This window comes from Ursus americanus, chromosome 19 (genome assembly GCF_024610735.1).
Source record: "Ursus americanus isolate L20-20 chromosome 19, mUrsAme1.1.p, whole genome shotgun sequence".
Classification (NCBI taxonomy): Eukaryota; Metazoa; Chordata; class Mammalia; order Carnivora; family Ursidae; genus Ursus; species Ursus americanus.
Genome location: NC_142145.1, coordinates 2,435,673 through 2,454,221, shown reverse-complemented (window position 1 = coordinate 2,454,221; position 18,549 = coordinate 2,435,673). Strand labels below are relative to the sequence as shown.

At 55.4% G+C, this 18,549-nt stretch overlaps 1 protein-coding gene across 4 annotated transcripts in view; it reads right to left on the bottom strand.

Annotated features, from left to right (window-relative positions):
* The window catches only part of MBP (myelin basic protein), a 115,906-nt gene that overhangs the window by 59,857 nt on the left and 37,500 nt on the right, over positions 1 to 18,549 (bottom strand). For all 4 annotated transcript variants that reach the window (XM_045790294.2, XM_045790295.2, XM_045790296.2 and 1 more), the window contains exon 3: positions 12,691 to 12,778. In XM_045790294.2, the coding sequence (XP_045646250.1) occupies positions 12,691 to 12,778 (88 nt within the window). The remainder of the gene's footprint in view (positions 1 to 12,690; positions 12,779 to 18,549) is intronic.

The following is an 18,549-nucleotide window of genomic DNA, read 5'->3' as shown; positions in this document are numbered from 1 at the left end:
GGCATGCGACAGATCATGGTCCCCAGAGACTTGGAATGACCGTCTCGTTTCTTGCGTGCAGGGAGGGGCAGCCCTGGAAGATGTGCGGAAAGTGTCGGTAAGCATCGGCTTAGAGAAGCTGAACTTGAAGCTAATCTTTCAGTGATGACCACAAATCCTGGAGGTGGGAGAAGACATCTCTGATGCCACAAAATATCCAGGGTCCCTCCATTCCTCAGCTGCCTGCTAGCCTGACATCTTTATGGATTAAGTGAATCAGACATTAGAATGCACTTTCCCCCCTGGGTGGTGGAATGGGGTGCAAATGCCGGACATGAAAGCGAACATGTACACAGACAGCCCTGCCCTCTGGAGCTCAACACAGAAACAAAACAAAGCCACCGCTGGTGGGCGTCCGCCCGCGAGAACGGAGCCCCTGCACCCACCGAGACCGCGAATGGCACAGCGGCCGGCAGCAGGGCTCACGACAGCCGGGGCGAGCGAGCAGCCCACACCTCCACAAGCCGAGGAGGGAACCAACAAATCAGGGGTTGTCCAAAAGAGGGAACGGAGCGCTGACACTCGCCCCCCCTCGGACAGACCTTAAAAACACTGTGCTAAGTGAGAGAAGCCAGTGACAAAGGCCACAAGTGTCAAGTCAGCAAAGCCACAGACAGAGTGGTTTCAAGGGCTGGACACCGTGGGTGGGGGACGGATAGCTGCCAACGGTAGATGCTTTCTCTGGGGTGACAACAAGTTTCCAAACTAGATTAGAGTGGGTATGGCACAATTCTGGGAATATACTAAAACCATTAATTTGCCCAATTAAAACAGGTGAACTTTATGGTATATAAATCCATAAATCTGTTGAAAATGAAAGCAATTAAGGATGTCTCCATTTTACTGCGGTGTCGCGTCAATATAACTTTTCAACAAGCAGAAATCAGAAGACGAAACGGGATATGCTCCGGTTTTTAAGGCAACTGAAAGAAGTTAAAACCTGTTGAGTATTTAATTCTGAATGCCAGTGAATTAACTGCTGATTATGTATCTATCAGAACATCTCTGTGTGTCATGCAATGAAATAATTAGATCCACTGCTCGTCAGAAGAAGATTCTGAGCAAAAATTATAGTCACAGGACTACTGAAAACAACTAAAAAGCCAGAACTTGAATAATTAGTTTACTAAAATGTGACCACCAGACAGTGCTGGTAAGAAGGATGCTGTCAGTCTGAGAATTAAAGATCTCAGTGTAGCAGGTGTCCCTTCTGGCTTCTCTGCTTAACTCCTTTGTCTCCGCTGGGAAACACACTCCTTCTACTGAAAAGCCCCTTGCAGGGACTCACGCACCCAACAAGGAGCGGGTGAGAGTGGCCCTCTAGGCTCCCCCGTGGGGTGGCGTCCTCCACCTGGAAGAGTGCTGTGATCCTGCCTCCAGAGCGTTCTGGGCATGACACGGTGGTGGGGAAAGGCAGGAGCATAGCACAGCAAACGTGTTTATGACCTCTGGCTAAGGGGGCGGGGGTGGAACAAACGGGGGCCTGATGACCCGAAGAGGGGGGATGGCAGGAGAATCCACGGTTCTCGTGACAAGACCACCGTGTTACTGATGTCATTCCCCCCCACACCGCGGCCCCGCGGGTATGACAGTCTGCATCCTATGGATGTCAGTAGTGAGGCCCAAGGAGGTCAAAGCAGAAAACACTCGCTTAAACAAGCGAGAGTCAGATTTGAAGCCGGCTGGAAAGCAATGTCCAAGAGGCAGGGTGTCTACTGTTTGGTTCACTGCTGTCCCCCTGCACTCACACGAGATGCAGAATGGAGAACGTCCTAGTCTGGCCCCCGTTCAAACCCGAACGAAGAAAGCTCCGGTCTAGTTTCTGTCTTTGAAGCTCCTGGAGGTGTAGGGTCCAAGTACAGACCCTACGCCAGAAGGTCTGCAAGGAGTGTCTTGCCCACGTGAGGGTGTCGGAGCTCAGATGTGCTCACCTTCAGGAAAGGTCACGGCTGTTGTCCACCCCTGTCTGTGCACCACTATTTCTGGTCCCACGCAGATGTCACTGGGGAGCCCCCGACCACCTATGACTCCCTGGGGGATGCCCACTCCCATAGCCACAGAAACAGGTACTGTTTGGGGTTTTGCTGACTGTGGGCATTGTCACTGCTGATGTCCTAAACAGGGTGCCAACAGCAAGGACAAAACTGACATGTTCTCGTTGAGCAATTCTCTCCCGCATTCTTGTCCTCTCTTGACTTGGAGAAGCTCCACGTCCCCAGAGCACGACTGCTCCACAGAAGCATTTCCAAACCTGCGCGCTGCTGACTCATCGGGGTGTAGCTGGCAAAGAACGCTTCTCTCCTGGCTCGAGAATCTTGCCGAAGAGAGAAGCAGTTGCAAAAATAAAGACTCGAAAACTCACATAATTTTTGAAAATAAACTAGGGTTCTGAAACACAAAAATAGCATTCTACTTATATTTTAAATGTCAAATTACGTACTTTCTCCCCTTTCTAAGCCTTGCTGGCGCTGACAGCCAGTTACCGGGTCCTTCTCGGCACACCCCAGGACTGGAACCCAGCTGCACACTGCTCAGTGGAACGTTCTGTGTCAATGGCTTAGGAAGTCCCACCTTCGGAGAATTTATGCCGGGTTTGTACAGTATTTCAAAGGGATGGTTCCTTTGTGAGTGAGTCAAAGTGCCGCCGATTGTCCCAGGCATCTGAACTTTGAAGGACCATTTACTGGAACCCAAGGAGCATGCATATACGACATGACCCTGTTCCTAACGTCCGAGCCCCTTGGTCTCCGCTCCACCCCACCGACCCGCAGGACGGCCTGGCCTAGGGTTCCTCAATTTTCTCTTTGTTGTCGTGCTTCCCCCCACCCCGCCCCGGCTGGCTCCTCACCCCCACACGATTGTAGATACTTATTGCTCTCATTCAGTTTTAATGGAAGTGAGGAAGAAGGACTTGGGGGATGGGACAGCATCCCCTGCACAGTGAGGCGGATTCCTCCGTAGGGGACGAGCCAGGACCAGAACCTGGTGTGCAGAAGGGAGACGCAGGGGGTGCCCACGTCCTGCAGGGTAAACGTACGGCTGTCCTTTCCCAGCGCAAGCAGCCGCGACAGTGCTACCACACTCCACTCAGCAGCTCGCGCGTCACGCACGCAGCCGCGAGGTCCACACGGCCTGCAGACAGACAGACAGACCTCCACCACGGGCCTCTGAACCAGCTCCAGGAGACGCGGGAGAGCCCCTGCCCTCCCTCCCTCTGTGCGTGAGCGTGAGCACGTGTGAGCGTGTCCATGCATGTGTGAAGAAGTGTGTGCATCAAATTGCACACCACTGTGGCTGGGCTGCACCTGCTTCCAGAAAGACGGACAAATCTTACGCTAAGATTCCCCCCGAGATCCCACAGCGTGCTCGGAGTCCCTGCTGTGTTGCCCTCACAAGTGCGTCCCATTGCCCCCGCCTCTCCACCTGTGGCTGCCGTGCTTTGATCCCGTCACGTTCCAGTTCTGGGACCACTGGTTGTAACACCTGCTCACGTCTCCGGCTCTTAACAAAGCTTCCGGGAAAAAGAAATTGAACGTTAAGACATGATTTTTTGAAGTAACTTAAATAAAAGTCTCAGCTAGAGGCAGGGGTAGATTGCTTGCTGTCAGAGAGACACGGAGAAAGGTGCCTTCCTATGTGCACTTTATGTAAGTTATAAAGTCCTGAGATAAAAATGGCCTGAATGCACCAAGTCCAACTAATTTAATATTCCAGGTAGGATGTGCCTAAATTACCTGGACTTCACTTGCTGGCGAAGAACACGTGCATCTCTAACGGCCCTGACCTCGGAGACGCGAACATCCGTAACCACCCCGCCCTCCCGAGCGATAACCTCAAACCCGCCGGCACGGTGCCACACTCATCACCTCGATCAGCAGCCCGCCTGCCCCCACCGTCACTGGTACAGGAGGTCACCGCCGGACAGACGTGGGGCTGCTTCTCTGGGTCTGGACGTGTACGGGGAGGTTTGGGGGGCCCAGGAGCATGGCTGATGGAGGGCAGTGACACCCCCGTAGAGCGGGAAGCCTGGGCTGAAGCAAGGACCTGCCCTTCACCCGACCCTTTGTGGCTGCGAGCCAGGGGGCTGCGGGGTGGGCAGCGCGGACTGAGGACCACTGACAGCCTTCCTGGCACATCACACATCGCGGCTCCAAGGAGAACACCGGTCGGAAAAGCGGAGCTCAGTCACGGCCGTGGTGTGGATAAGCGGGGTTGGTCGCTGTGTGGGTAAGGATGGCTGTGGGTCTGGTCGTCTTTGGCCGGCAGCGCTGCCAAACCCAGAGCATAGTGTGCAGTTTTATTTTCCTTTCTAAACACGTCATTTCTTCAGTTTAGAAAATATCGACAGTAATGCTCTTGGTGGAGGTGCTCCTCCCGTAGGGGTTCACGGAACAGACACACCACCCTGCTGTCGGTGGGAGAGGTGACAAGAGGGCGCTGGCCACCTCCGAGCCGCCGCGGCTGGGCGAGGTGTGCGTGAGCGCCACTCTGCCTGCCGGCGGGTCCCATCCACAGGCCCCAGGCCCCCGGACGTGCTCTTGGTGCTGAGGCTTCGGGAGGGGACGGTCCCCCGCCCTGCAGCTTCCAGGTTCGCCCTGCAAGTTCCCACAGGGGGCGAGGCGGAATGGGAAATGGTGACTTTTACCGACGGGAGCCAAACACGGGCACGTTCCAACCGCAGGCCTGAGACCCAGCAGGCTCGTTCGTCAGCCGCACAGCGGCTGGTCAGACAGAGGGGTCCACGGAGGGGCCAGGACGGTCATGCGTCCCCGGGCCACGAGCTGGGGTTGCTGGCCACTGGCCGAAGCCCCTGCAGCTGCTATTTGCGCGTTTGTAAGGTCTGTGTTCCCTCTTTGTTCTGGATGTCTTTCAGTTGTCCTATTGTGGCCCGGATGGCCTCAAGTGACTCCTAGCCGCCCATTTGATGGCGAAGGCCAGGCCCAGTGGGCTAAGTGCGCGGGCAGCCACCGTCAGGCCTCTGTGACTCCGGAGGGGATGCCCAGCACGCTTGCGGCATGCACAAGCATCGTTCTCTCCTGGCACGAGCCTCCGCCAGACCCAGGGTCGCCTCGCAGGACACGCTCTGCCCATGCAGCTGCCTGCGGGCCCCCCCGGCCTCCTTCCCGGAGCAGCACGTCCCCCCTCCTCACCTGACCTCACCTGCAGACCGCGCAGGGAGGTGTTGGGAACGTGTGCGAGCCCGTGCCCACCTCGGAGAACCCTCCCTCAACTCCAGAATGTGAAACAGTATTCGCTCCTGTCTAAACTCAGGAGGTTGTAGACAACCGCCAACGCTAGCCCTGCTATGACGAGTTGCTGTGGCCTCAGGGGGCCGGGAGGCCAGCAGCGCCTGCCACAAGGGCAAGGATATGCCCAGCTGGGCGCAGTGCACCTGTCTCTGCAGTCGGGGGGCGTCCTGCAGGGCGGCGCTCTCCGCGGGAGGCACCAGGAGCTGGGGAGCAGCCACTCCCCACAGGGGCTGCGTGGCCCGGGGTTTCACCGTTATGGGGAATTTATATGGAAAAACTACAAACCGTAGCCAAGGACAACCGTTTTTATGAAAGTGGTGGAATGAAGGTAGTCTTAGCAATTCCTAATTTAAAGAACAAAGGCAACTCCCAGCGTTTCAGAGATACTCTGTCAGTGGGAAGAACACTTCCCCACATGCGCATGCGCACCCACACGCACACGAGCACGTGCACACACATGTTCTGATGCCCGTCACTCGCTCAGCAGCAGCACAAGGCAGAGCTTCTCACGACTCAGGGTTAGGAGGCGTTGTTCTCAGAGTACAGCAGTTCGCAAGTCTGCCTTAGAGCGAGGAGAGGACAGGGCAGCAGGGAGAGGTGGGGTCCCTCGGATCACTGCATTATCACACATGCTGACTAAGCCGCACGGCCAGGCCCGTCAAGGAGGTGGGCGGCCCTGTGTCTGCATGCTGAGCTCCCCTTCCGCGGGCACCGGGGGACGCAGGCAACACGCCGTGCATGGTGACCCGGACTCCCGGCAGCAGGAGGCAGCGTCCCCCGATCCTGGCTCCCCTCCTCTTGGCCAGACAGGGCCATGTGATGGCCTGTGTGCTGGGGTCACAGAACCACTTCTGGCCCATGGAGTGTCAGTGGAAGTGATGGACGCTGTGTCCCTGCAGGGCACGCCACCCTCTGGCTGCGCACACCCCCAGGAGCAGCAGCCTGGGTCTCTGAGTCACTGCTGGGGGAGAGCTGCCTGACCTTGCTGGGCTCTGACATGGGTAAAGCCAAGACATCGAGCTCTGAGATTCTGGTGTTCGCTTGGTAGGCTGGCATTGCCCACCTGTCCTAATGCAGCTCTCTGCTAAGTAGGCTGGTCAGAGGGGACCTCACTGAGAAGGAGACATGTGGGCACAGACCAGACTGGAAGGGGTGGGGAGCTTGCCACCAGATGTCCGGGGAAGAGTGTTTCAGGGGGAGGGCACAGCCTGTGCAAAGACCCCATGCTCCAGGAACAGAGAACAGCTGGGTGGGGGAGGCAGGGGAGTGTGGGAGGTGCAGTCAGAGGCCCCTGGAGCCCACAGGGGCCCACAGACTGTGGCAAGGTGGCGGGGCGCTGGGCAGGGAGGGGTGTGCACTGGGCTGTGTGCTCTGCGACGGTGTGAGAGGAGAGGGGCTGGGCGTGAAGGCGGGGGTCTGCACAGAAGAAGAAGACAGAGGGGGCTCCCAGAATCATCCAGGTACGTGCCGATGGTGGCGTGGACCACGGTGGTGCATAGGTCAGTGGGTGAGTGCCTATTCCACGAGCATGCTGGGGTCCTGGGGGCATAAGAGACCAGTGCTGCCAGCAGAGGAGTGCCAGCAACACCCCTTCCTGCTGCCCACGTGGCAGAGGACAGAGAGGCTCCTGGTCCTGCCGAACAGGTCCTCCCGAACAGAGACAGGTCAGCTGTCTCTAGGTACTGGCCTTTGTCGTCTCTCCCATTACTTTCTTCAGACGATCTGTCTGGAAAATGAGCCTTAGCACAGAAGATTCAGGAAAACGGCACATGACATCCGCACACCTGACATTCAAACGCCACACATACAATTAAATATCATATATGTGTGCAGACTATTCAAGGTGGGATGGGTTTGGCTGGGGAGGCCAGACATTCGCGGACAGGTGCGCCCTGGGTGGAGACAGTGGGTGGCAATGCACATGGCCCCTGCCTCCTCCCTGACGAGCTCTGCTCAGGGCAACTTTGCTTGATGCCATGTATTCCTCACAACAACCGAGAGGTCAGCTGTGAGGTCCCCACTTGCACCGGACACCAAGGCTGCATGTCCTGCCAGAGGCCTGAAGTCCATATGCCGAGTTACTCGGTGATACAGCCTCACCGAAGTAACTAGAGGCCGGGATGGTTGTCCAGCTGCTCGTGGTGGGGGCTGCCACATAGAACCAGACTTCCCACGGGCCCCCAGCTCCCACGCTCACCGCAGGGGCCCTCGGCACTGCCCCCGCACCTGCCCGGGAGCAGCTGTTGGCCAGACAGGGGTAAGCTCCCAGAAAGCAAGGAGGGGCGCCCCCAAGGGGCTGCCTGGGAACGACAACAAGGCCACATAAACCCTCGCAGGTGTGTGGTTTTGAAAGATACAAGTGCCATTCATAGGCAAATGCGCACAATAATATGTCTCCTCTTGTTTCACTGTTTTAAGGTATCTGTCAACCACAGAAATGAAAGCTGCTCTGTTCTCCATGGCCCCCAGGGACAAGCCGTTGTGTCCTGGGGGGGGCTCAGGGCAGGGCCGGGAGCGGGAGCTATGCTCTTGTCTCTGTGCCCTTCAGGCCTCTCTCCTGGCCGGCAGACGCTCATCTCTACGTTGGGGGGTCAGACCCGATGACATCGAATGTTCCTTCAAGTTCCCAACCTGTGGCTGTGACTCCCTGGTTTATATCTGCCCCAAAAACACGCTCAGTATTGATTCTGTCGTTGGCCGAGATACGAGTAACGGGTCCAGGCAGCAATCAAGCCGTCATCAGCAGTACGTTAAAGCCAGCATCCACGATTCTCAAGGGGAGGCTGCCGAGAGCCGTTCTGGGAGGGCGCTGATCACCTTGCCCGAGGACAGGCCACGCGGGGGCCCCAGCAAGCACGGGGCGGATCCCTGGCCTTCAGTTAGTACTGAGTTGGGACAGAATTTTCTATCAGCCATGACTGCTGCTTACTCAGTCCAGTAATCAGGATTGATCAAATACAATTATTACTGAAACAGCAGCTCAAAAACCTCTTCTCATGAAACGGTCTTGGAAACAAAGAAGGCAATGATTTTTTTTGATTGCTGGGTGAAAATCCTCGGGGAACAGCTCTGTCTACAGCACAGAGTATTTTCCAGGTGTGGCCCTGCACACGCTCTTACAGGTCCTCCCCAGCCAGAGGGCCCCCCCCCGTCCCTGGAGGAGTTCGAGGGCTGTGCACGAGCCACGCAGGACCGACGAGGCGAGGCCACAAGCGGGACACGTGCCTCAGACCGAGCGCCGAGGTGACGGGAAGCTGAGCATCCCGTTTACTACACGTTACCTGTGGAGCCCATCGCCACAGCCGCCGCGGAAGTGCCCTGTGGTTGCTGACGACCACATGGCCATCTGCGATAAAGACGGGAACAGGAGGAGAGCTCTTACACCTGCTAAACTAACACAGCGGGGCCCCCTCTGAGGAACGCACGCAGACCCCTCCTGACGGTCCCCGGGGGGGCAGGGCTGCCTACAGCTGCACAGTCGTGAGCCTGCTTGTCCGCTCGGGGGGCTTCTCTCACCTCCCCTGCTTCCCTGGAGCAGACGAGCGCAGCGCAGAAATGACACGGCTAACGTGGCGCGGCTGCACCGCCTCCCTCATAAAATGAGAAATTAAACAAACGGACGGCGTCTCATCTCCACCAGGTGGACGTTCAGCTCTTGGCAACTGCCGTATGGTGCACATGCGTGGTCTTACTTGACCGCGACTTTACGCTTTCTGTATGTTACTCTTTGTGTGTCTTCTTCCCGTGAGCTAACCAGCTCTGTGAAACAAAGACACACGCACATACTTATACTTAGTAGATCGTACTTGCATAAACGTCAGTGTTTCCAGTACGAATACTTTCTTGCTGAACGCCATACATAGATAATTCTATCTCCATTATCTGAGCACTGAGCTGCTGAAGGTTTTCCCCGTGACTTTCCATAGGAGTCTGACCCTACGTGCCGTGCGTCCCTCACTTAGCCACGGGCCCTGCTGTGTGCCGAGGCGGGGAGGCAATGTTCTCACGACCCTGGGATCCTGCAGGCCCGTGCGCGGGCTCACCCGGTGTGCTGGGGACTCATCCCTTCCGCTCTGACTTGGGAGATGTGGGTCATGTCTGGAAGGAGCCACGCTTGTCTGGAAAGAGCAGGGGTGCCCTCTTTTGGGGATTTTGCTCCTTTGTCACTTATAATTTAGGGAGACCCCAGGCTTCCGCTCACCTCAACTGCCCTGCCTGCCCTTGTTCTGTGGCAAGCGAACTCTGGAGGGAGGGGTGGGGATGACTGTTCTGCGTTCCTTGCTGACTGCTTTCCAAATGACGAGGATTGTGCACGACATGTGTGGGTGCACGGTGCAAAAAAGAGCTCAGTAACCGGCCTACCGCAGAATGACCCGGTTCCCCAAAGCTCAGACAACACGTGGTTCTCTAGGCTACCGTGTTTTCTTCCTCTTTGGGTAACCAGGCAAACAGTCCTAAGTAAGACCACATCTAGTCAGAAAACACGTTACAGGAAGAGATTGAGAAGTGCCCTCTCAGGAGTGACTCGCTTAGATCAAGAATCAGCCTTTGCTGGGATTTTCCCATGAAACGAAAAGGTCAACAAAGCCTCTGGCGCATTGATGAGTACGTGATCGGCTCTGGCCTTCCAGGAGGTACGGGGGAAGCCCGCTGGTTTTAGCTGCGCTCTGGGATTCTGAGCGTGCAGTGTGTGACCGGCGGCTCCGGGCACCTGCCGTGGTCTGCCCCTGGCCTCGAACTTCTCTCAGCCCCTCTAATTCTGTCCCTAAGCCAGGACTCTAACCAGCTCAAGGACAATGGTCTTTCCTGACATTCACAGAGACCTTGAGGACTAGACCCTGAGGAAATGTGTCAGGGAAAGGATAAGGGCCGTTTGTCTGACACGTGGACAACATGACTGCTGGGAGCTTGAAGATTATCGCTACATGGGTGCCGATGACTCAGGGCTCACAGAACATCGCAAAAGCATGGGTTTTTAAAATGTTTTTTATGATACTCGGAGAACTGTGTAGTCAGGAAAAGTGGGAGACAGCTGCCGATTTCATTTGAAATGACATTTGTACAACATTTCCTAATTTAAAAAGAATGCTCAGATATATTTTCCAAGGTTATACAGTCAAGATTGACAGCCAAGATCCATTTAGCTTCTTTTTCCCTCACCACTCTGCCCCCTTTAGACCAGGGTTTCTCTGGATTCCAGGAAAGCATCAGGAGTGGGGGATTCTCTTAAGTTCAGAAGCAGATGCCGGGCGGCTCTGCAGGGACTCCCAGTCTGTATGAGTCAGGCTTGCTGAGCATAGAACCGCGGGAGCCGCGAGGCCCCCCCCCCAGGCCACCCTCATTCAAGGGCAGATGCCGTCAGACCGCACACTCCTCACACCTGCCCTCTGCTGTGACTCGGCCTGGATCCGGGGTCAGCTGCCTGTGTCGTGAAGGTGATGATTAGGGATTGTTTCCTGACCACGTGAGGGCTGCACCACAGCCCCCGTGGGAGCGAGCCCGGGGCTCTAGCCCTGGGAAGCCAGAGCAAACTGCACAGCGGCGTCTGCCTGTGCCACTGTGCTTCACATCAGAAGACAGACGCAAGTGTGTGCCACGGTGCACACGGGTGCACGGCCGGCCCTGCAGGCTTGGCCTCCAAGCTGAGCGTCTACGGGAGTGTGCTGACAAGCACTGCCTTTGGGAGAGCGTCGGAAACCAGACCACGCTGACGCCGGTTTAGGGAAACACGCATCATCGAGGACCCTTCTCACATTACGCGTATCTACGTCACAAGTGTGTGTGCACACGTGTGCAGTGTGTGGGTCCAACGGGAACAGGGTGACGGATACTGCTGTCAACTACCCTGAAAGCTCTTAACCAGGGGAACAATGAGGAAGATGATGTTTGCTTTAAAAATAAGTAAGCTCCACCTAAATCCTTCTTAAAAGGTATTCTTGTCATACAGGAAACCTAAAATTGGACATTCTTATTCTGTCGTTTTCTTTTATGTGTTTATATACACACGGAGTTGGAATATGGGAGCAGAGAGGTAGTCTAGAGAAACCTTTATTTTAGAGACTCGCAGACGGATCTACTCTCGAAATCATCGACACTCAGGTGCTCAGTTCGAATCTGCACTCAGGACGCCGCCGGCGGCTCCTGGCCTCGAGTGCTGGCCTCTTCTCCCTCCGGTAGCTCTGCCCCAGAGCGGTAGGGGCCCCGCGGTGGGAGGGCAGCGGACAGTGCTCCGGCAGCCTCCTCCCTGCCCCGCCCAGTTCCCGGGAAAATCACTGTGCAGCAGGTGCAACCGGGCGAGTGTCTGACCCCCCTGGTTTCCGTCAAACGGATCGGCTTTGTTTTCAGTCTCCATGCCTCTGGGTTATGTTGACTTTCAGGACAGTTTAAGATATTGAGACAGCGGGCAGCAGTACTTCGTCATTATGGGTGTTTACTCAGGATGGAATCACAGGAACGAGAAATTGGGCGGCTTTTCCTGCCAGAGAAGCCAAAGTACTAAGAAACCCTTTTCGTAAGTAAGCAGCGGCCAGGCCGGGGAACGCGGCAAGGAGGCCTGTCTGCCGTGAGCGTCACAGCCTGCAGGCACGCAACAGCGACCAAGGGACAACGACTTCAGTAACCAGAAAACGGCTCCCTTTCCCTCTGATACGCCAGTGAGCCCTCAGGGTCGGGACAGGCTTCCTGCTGCCCCTTCATTCCCACATGTCTGGGAATTCTTGGAGGAGAACAGAGCAGGGCCCGAGGACAGATCTGCATCGCGTCTCCCTCAGCCGTGTGCTCGTGGGCAAGTCACGGAGCATCGTGTCACATGGGAAAGCTGATTTTTTTAACATTAAAATCAAATGAGAACTCATTCATTCATTCTCTTGCGGGGGCACAGAAATGCAGGTGAGTCGTGTATGGAAACTTTTATAGAAAGTTTACAAAAAGTAACTTTTTATAGAAAAAGTAAACTTTTACAGAAAACGGTTATTTTCCAACACCTCCTGAGTCATTCTTTGTGGCTGAAATATCCGGGCTTCGGGACAGTCTCATGTCCCTGTTAGTTTGTTTTATAAGCACGATTAGGTTTCCCACCCACAATGGTCAAATAGATAAGGAGTATCGCACAGCAGGGCTGCGCCTGGGAAGTCTCTGGAGTCTGCATACAGGACGGCACAAAGCGTGAAAGCAAGAACAAGATGGGACAGCTGCCACCGGCCACCTGCGTGGTCACGTTGGGGAGGACGGACCGAGCGCAGGAGGCTGCCCAAGGGGACTTAGCGCACATTCCTACAGCCTCTGCATTTTCAGTACTGACAACGACTCACAGATTGCTCATGTGACTGAAAACTTAAAACCTTCCCCAAATGCGTGCATCTGCGCACATAGAGCCCCGTCCTCTGGCTTCCCAGTCACATACCGAACACCTCGTTGTCTTCCGAGGCCTCCCGGGAGAGCTGGCGGACGTCCCTCTTCTTGTCAGACTCTCCTGCGCTAGGCCCTCCGTCCTGGAAACAAAGCAGAACAAGACCCTCTCTTAAGATGCAGTGTTTTATCAATGAGATGCTGTGATACATTTTTCTTCTTATAAACTCTCCAGCAGAAAATCGCATCCCTCTGCTCATCGTCCAGCCGTGAGAGACAGTCTCTGGGTTCGGGGTGGGTTTTGTGCAGAGGACTCTGAGTTCCGCCGCTTTTCTCCGCCTGGGCTCGCAAGCATTCTCTTGTGCCAGGGGATATATTCTCATACAAAAGAAACTGAGTAGCACCTGGGATGAAACGTATCAGCTCGTCATCCTGCGTGTGCGCCGGAAGCATCCCGCCCGCCCAGTCCCTGTTTGGGTTGCAGGTAGATGGACGCACAGGTAGGAGGGGACAACGAACCTGCCTTCCTTCAATTCCAACTTTGGCCTCCTGGAGGCAGGCAGGGCAGCCCTGGTGCGAGAACGGGCCTTTTCGGGGGCAAAACGATGCCAATGTCCACGCGGCGCCCTGAGGCCACAGAGGAGGAGCTGGGCTAGGCTGCCGCCCGCATCCCCTCTGCTCTGCCGTGGAGCCCTACCAGCAGCACCGGGGTGCACATTCCGTTTAGGTCTAAATTTTAAGGGCATAGACTAGATATGGTTTAGTTTCTTCCTATTTGTTTAATCAAGTGTATCTCATTAGTGTGACAGGGAGTGCAACTACAAAAGGCCTGCCTGCACCCCTCAGCATCTCCGCGCCCCTCCACATCTCTGCGCCCCTCCCCATGCCTGCGCCCCTCCGCATGTCCACATCCCCGCACCGCCCCAGCAGCTCTGTTGGGCCTCGCTCCGCTCACTGCTCTGTGACTTGCTTTGGTCTGGTAACCGGGGACCCTGGTGGTGGCTTCAAGCGGCCAGCACAGCACCGTCTGACCTGCCCTGGCGGCCAGAGCGCGAGGCCCGCACTTCAGTTACTCCCACCAGCGCCACCAGACTCCTGCCCTTGACCGTGGACCTGGTTTGCGTTTTTCTGGGTTATGACCAGCACCACGGGAGCTGGCAGGCCACATGCACAAGGGGACATTCCCGGACACTGCCCTGGCGGCCTGCTACGCCCTGCAGCCTCTCTCTGGCCTCCACCCTTCTCTGTATCACTTTTTCCCAGGCCTCTCTCATTCCCCGAGTCTCCAGCTAGGACCGAGAGATAGGTATTCTTCCTGTTGTACATTCATCTCCTTCTGAAGAGCAAGGCAGGCACAGTCACTAAGGATGCAAGCTCTTGAGCCAGACTGCTTGGGAGTATACTCTGGCTTGGCTTTTATTTATTAGCTGTGTGACCTTGGACAAGTCACTTAACCTCTCTGTGCTTCGGTTTCCTTGTCTATAAAAAAGAAGAAATAGTGACATTGCATGGTTGCGTGTTGTGGTTGTAACGAGGGTTAAGAAAGTTAATATTTGTAAGTGCTCTGAACATACTTGGCACACAGGAACTGTTCTATGAATGTTTGTTAAATAAAAACGGAAACTGGGGGAAAAGGTGACAATCCTCCCTTCTGCTGCCTTGGCTCTGGCACCTAGCTGCCTCCTCCCCCAGCTTGGTCCCCAAGCCTTGTCTTACAGCAGGCATGTTTGACCCGCTCAGCTTCCCCGCTCCCCTCCTCGAGGGACTCCCCTCCCTTGTTGTGACAGATCTCTGGGAGGCTCGAGAGTGGGCACGTGGCTCTGAGGGCGGGAACCAGCTGTGTGGAAGTTCCTGGAGCCGAGCTGGACTGGCACCACCTCGGGGCCACTGCCAGCACTGCGTGCTCCCTGGGCCAGGTGGGCCAGAAAGCCTGGGGGGTGGGGGGGTGCAGGGAGAGAGATGCCCTTTGTGAAACCAGTGGGTGTTCCCCTGGGCCCGTCTCTGTACTTCTCCCTCCCTCCCAGGTCTCAGGGCTTTGAGTGGGGTTTGCCACTTGCAACAAAAACTGTCTTGACTAATAGGAGTCTTCTTGTGAGGAAGCCATACGTTATTACCCCACCAACAGAAGGTCTGATTCAGACCGGGACAGATTCCCGGGTAGGGGTAGGGATGAGCCCATGCAGGCAGCCAGCAGGTGGGAGAGAAGGTGAGGCCCAGGCAGCAGGGGACCCCGGGGAGGCAGAGGCCAGCCCTCTGGATTCACAGCAGGAGGCCCTCTGCTCCCGATCCCCGTCCCCCAGGGCCCTCTGGAAGCCTCCACCCCAAACAAGCGAGGGCTCTCCATTCCACCACTGGGCAGGCAGGATCGGATGAGAGGGTGAGAGCCCACCAACCAACATTCGTAATCTCGTTCCCACACGTACATGAGAGCCGATGTTACATATGTCAGAGGCGTATTGATAATTAACACCCAAATCACGGAGGAGGGGAGAGGTTTGCGTCCACCTTCCCCAGTGAAGCTGCTGTTACCGGTCAGTCCATAAACTAACTTGGTGTTTCCCGGACTGAGATCCCCCGGTCTCACCCAACAACTCTGAACAGTGACTAGTGCTCCAGCTCGCTAGCAACCGAAGACACACACGGTAGTGCTCCCCCTCGCTAGCAACTGAAGACACACACGGTAGTGCTCCCGCTCGCTAGCAACTGAGGATACACACGGCAGTGCTCCCCCTCGCTAGCAACTGAAGACACACACGGTAGTGCTCCCGCTCGCTAGCAACCGAGGATACACACGGTAGTGCTCCAGCTCGCTAGCAACTGAAGATACACACGGTAGTGCTCCCCCTCGCTAGCAACCGAGGATACACACGGTAGTGCTCCTGCTCGCTAGCAACCGAGGATACACATGGTAGTGCTCCAGCTCGCTAGCAACTGAAGATACACACGGTAGTGCTCCAGCTCACTAGCAACTGAAGATACACATGGTAGTGCTCCAGCTCGCTAACAACTGAGGATACACACGGTAGTGCTCCAGCTCGCTAGCAACTGAAGACACACACGGTAGTGCTCCAGCTCGCTAACAACTGAGGATACACACAGTAGTGCTCCAGCTCGCTAGCAACTGAAGACACACACGGTAGTGCTCCAGCTCGCTAACAACTTAGGATACACACGGTAGTGCTCCAGCTCGCTAGCAACTGAAGACACACACGGTAGTGCTCCAGCTCGCTAACAACTGAGGATACACACGGTAGTGCTCCAGCTCGCTAGCAACCGAGGATACACACGGTAGTGCTCCAGCTCGCTAACAACTGAAGATACACACGGTAGTGCTCCCGCTCGCTAACAACTGAGGATACACACGGTAGTGCTCCAGCTCGCTAACAACTGAGGATACACACGGTAGTGCTCCAGCTCGCTAACAACTGAGGACACACACGGTAGTGCTCCAGCTCGCTAGCAACTGAAGATACACACGGTAGTGCTCCCGCTCGCTAGCAACTGAAGATACACACGGTAGTGCTCCAGCTCGCTAGCAACTGAAGACACACACGGTAGTGCTCCAGCTCGCTAACAACTGAGGATACACACGGTAGTGCTCCAGCTCGCTAGCAACTGAAGACACACACGGTAGTGCTCCAGCTCGCTAACAACTGAGGATACACACGGTAGTGCTCCAGCTCGCTAGCAACTGAAGACACACACGGTAGTGCTCCAGCTCGCTAGCAACCGAGGATACACACGGTAGTGCTCCTGCTCGCTAGCAACCAAGGATACACACGGTAGTGCTCCAGCTCGCTAGCAACTGAAGACACACACGGTAGTGCTCCAGCTCGCTAACAACTGAGGATACACACGGTAGTGCTCCAGCTCGCTAGCAACTGAGGATACACACGGTAGTGCTCCAGCTCGCTAACAACTGAGGATACACACGGTAGTGCTCCAGCTCGCTAGCAACTGAAGACACACACGGTAGTGCTCCCCCTCGCTAGCAACCGAGGATACACACGGTAGTGCTCCAGCTCGCTAGCAACCGAGGATACACACGGTAGTGCTCCTGCTCGCTAGCAACCGAGGATACATACGGTAGTGCTCCAGCTCGCTAGCAACTGAAGACACACACGGTAGTGCTCCAGCTCGCTAACAACTGAGGATACACACGGTAGTGCTCCAGCTCGCTAGCAACTGAAGACACACACGGTAGTGCTCCCGCTCGCTAGCAATGGAGGATACACACGGTAGTGCTCCAGCTCGCTAGCAACTGAGGATACACACGGTAGTGCTCCAGCTCGCTAGCAACTGAGGATACACACGGTAGTGCTCCAGCTCGCTAGCAACTGAGGATACACATGGCAAAACGGGAGTAAGATGGGATTTTCCAGCACATTGACAAGGTTGGGAAGCCACTCCCAGTGGTGTTGGGGATTTGGGGAAACAGGAAGTCGCTGGGAACTGGGATAAACATTCACAGCCTTTTCTGTGGGACAGAGGACAACAGAAACCAAGCTGTCCCTCTGCCTGGAACACCCGTGCCAGCCTCCTGCCCTCAGGGTCTGGGCAGGTCAGAGTGTGGGGGAAGGTATCTGGGAGCGAGGCCCTCACCCTGCCCGGCCCCTTGCCACTTCCCTGCCTGTCCCCAGCTCCTCCTCCTCGCCAGGGTGGATCCGAGCTCCTCCCCACGGCAGACTCCCTGGGGACTCCGTGGTCTCTCCCCACCACACTGCAAAGTGTCTGAGAACAGGGACCTTGCCTTATAACCCAGCAAGTGCTGGAGAGAAAACCATTCAACTGTTATGTTTAAAATGGGGAACTTTTGTTTCAGCAGAGGAAGCCAAAGGTGGCTCACCACGCATTTTTCTGTATCTCCCTATCTAATTCTGGAGGAGCGTAAAACTTGGAACAGGGAACACTTCTGGATAGATTGTTCCATCAGCTGGAGGTTCACGTCACGTGCCCTGGTTCACACCTCGCTTTGAGGCTAACCTCAATGCCGTATTCTTCACTAAATACAAAATAAGTGTTACTGGAGAAGTCATTAATTCAGTACAATTCAGCCGCCGTTTTTATTCATTATGGGTGCGTTTTTCCATGCGTCGTCATTTAAAATCAGGATGCCCGTACGGTTCCCAGCGTCTTCCAGTTAGAACTGGCGACACCTTCCTTCCTGGTGTAAAATCCCTCCGAGTCTCAGAGATGAGAGCATTTTGGGGTCTGAGCGAAAGCTTGATATTTAGAGCAAATCACCCTGTCGTCAGTGGCTGGGGGTCGATGACACGGTCACACAGGCTCACCACCTCTGCGGGGGCTGGCGGGCTATCGTGGCGAGCGATGGTTGGCGCCCTCCGCCCGCACCTGCTCTCCTGCGGCAACACAGCGCCCACCGTCTACTCCGTGAAGGAGCTGGGGGGGCGCGTGCAGGCGTGAGGACAGACAGGACCTCCAGGCTCACCCCACCTCTCCCACCTCCTGAGTGACGAGCCCACAGAGCGTGTGGAAATCCACTGACTAATTTCTGTCCAAATAAAAAGATTTTTCTGAGCCCTGACGCTGCTGCTCTTCCACGAATATAAAATATATCCTTATGAATAACACATTTTCAATAAGCAAAATGTCCAAAGCAAAGCAAACACCATCAAGATGACGTGTGTTAAACGTAAGGGAACTTTCATGGCAAAGAAATAAAAGCTTCCTGTAAACGATGAAACACAAAACACTCAGATATGTGAAGAGGGCCAGTCCCCGTGAGCCGGGACCCAGAGTGTCATTGCCGCAATGTGTCCTGATTCTCAAATCGTGTCTGTGACTGCCAGTGTCTAGACATGTTTCAAGCCCTTGTGGTTTCTTCCTTACAGACACTGCTTCTGTGTACATGTATTTGACATGTTTTTGCTTATTTAGAGAGGACAAGACACAA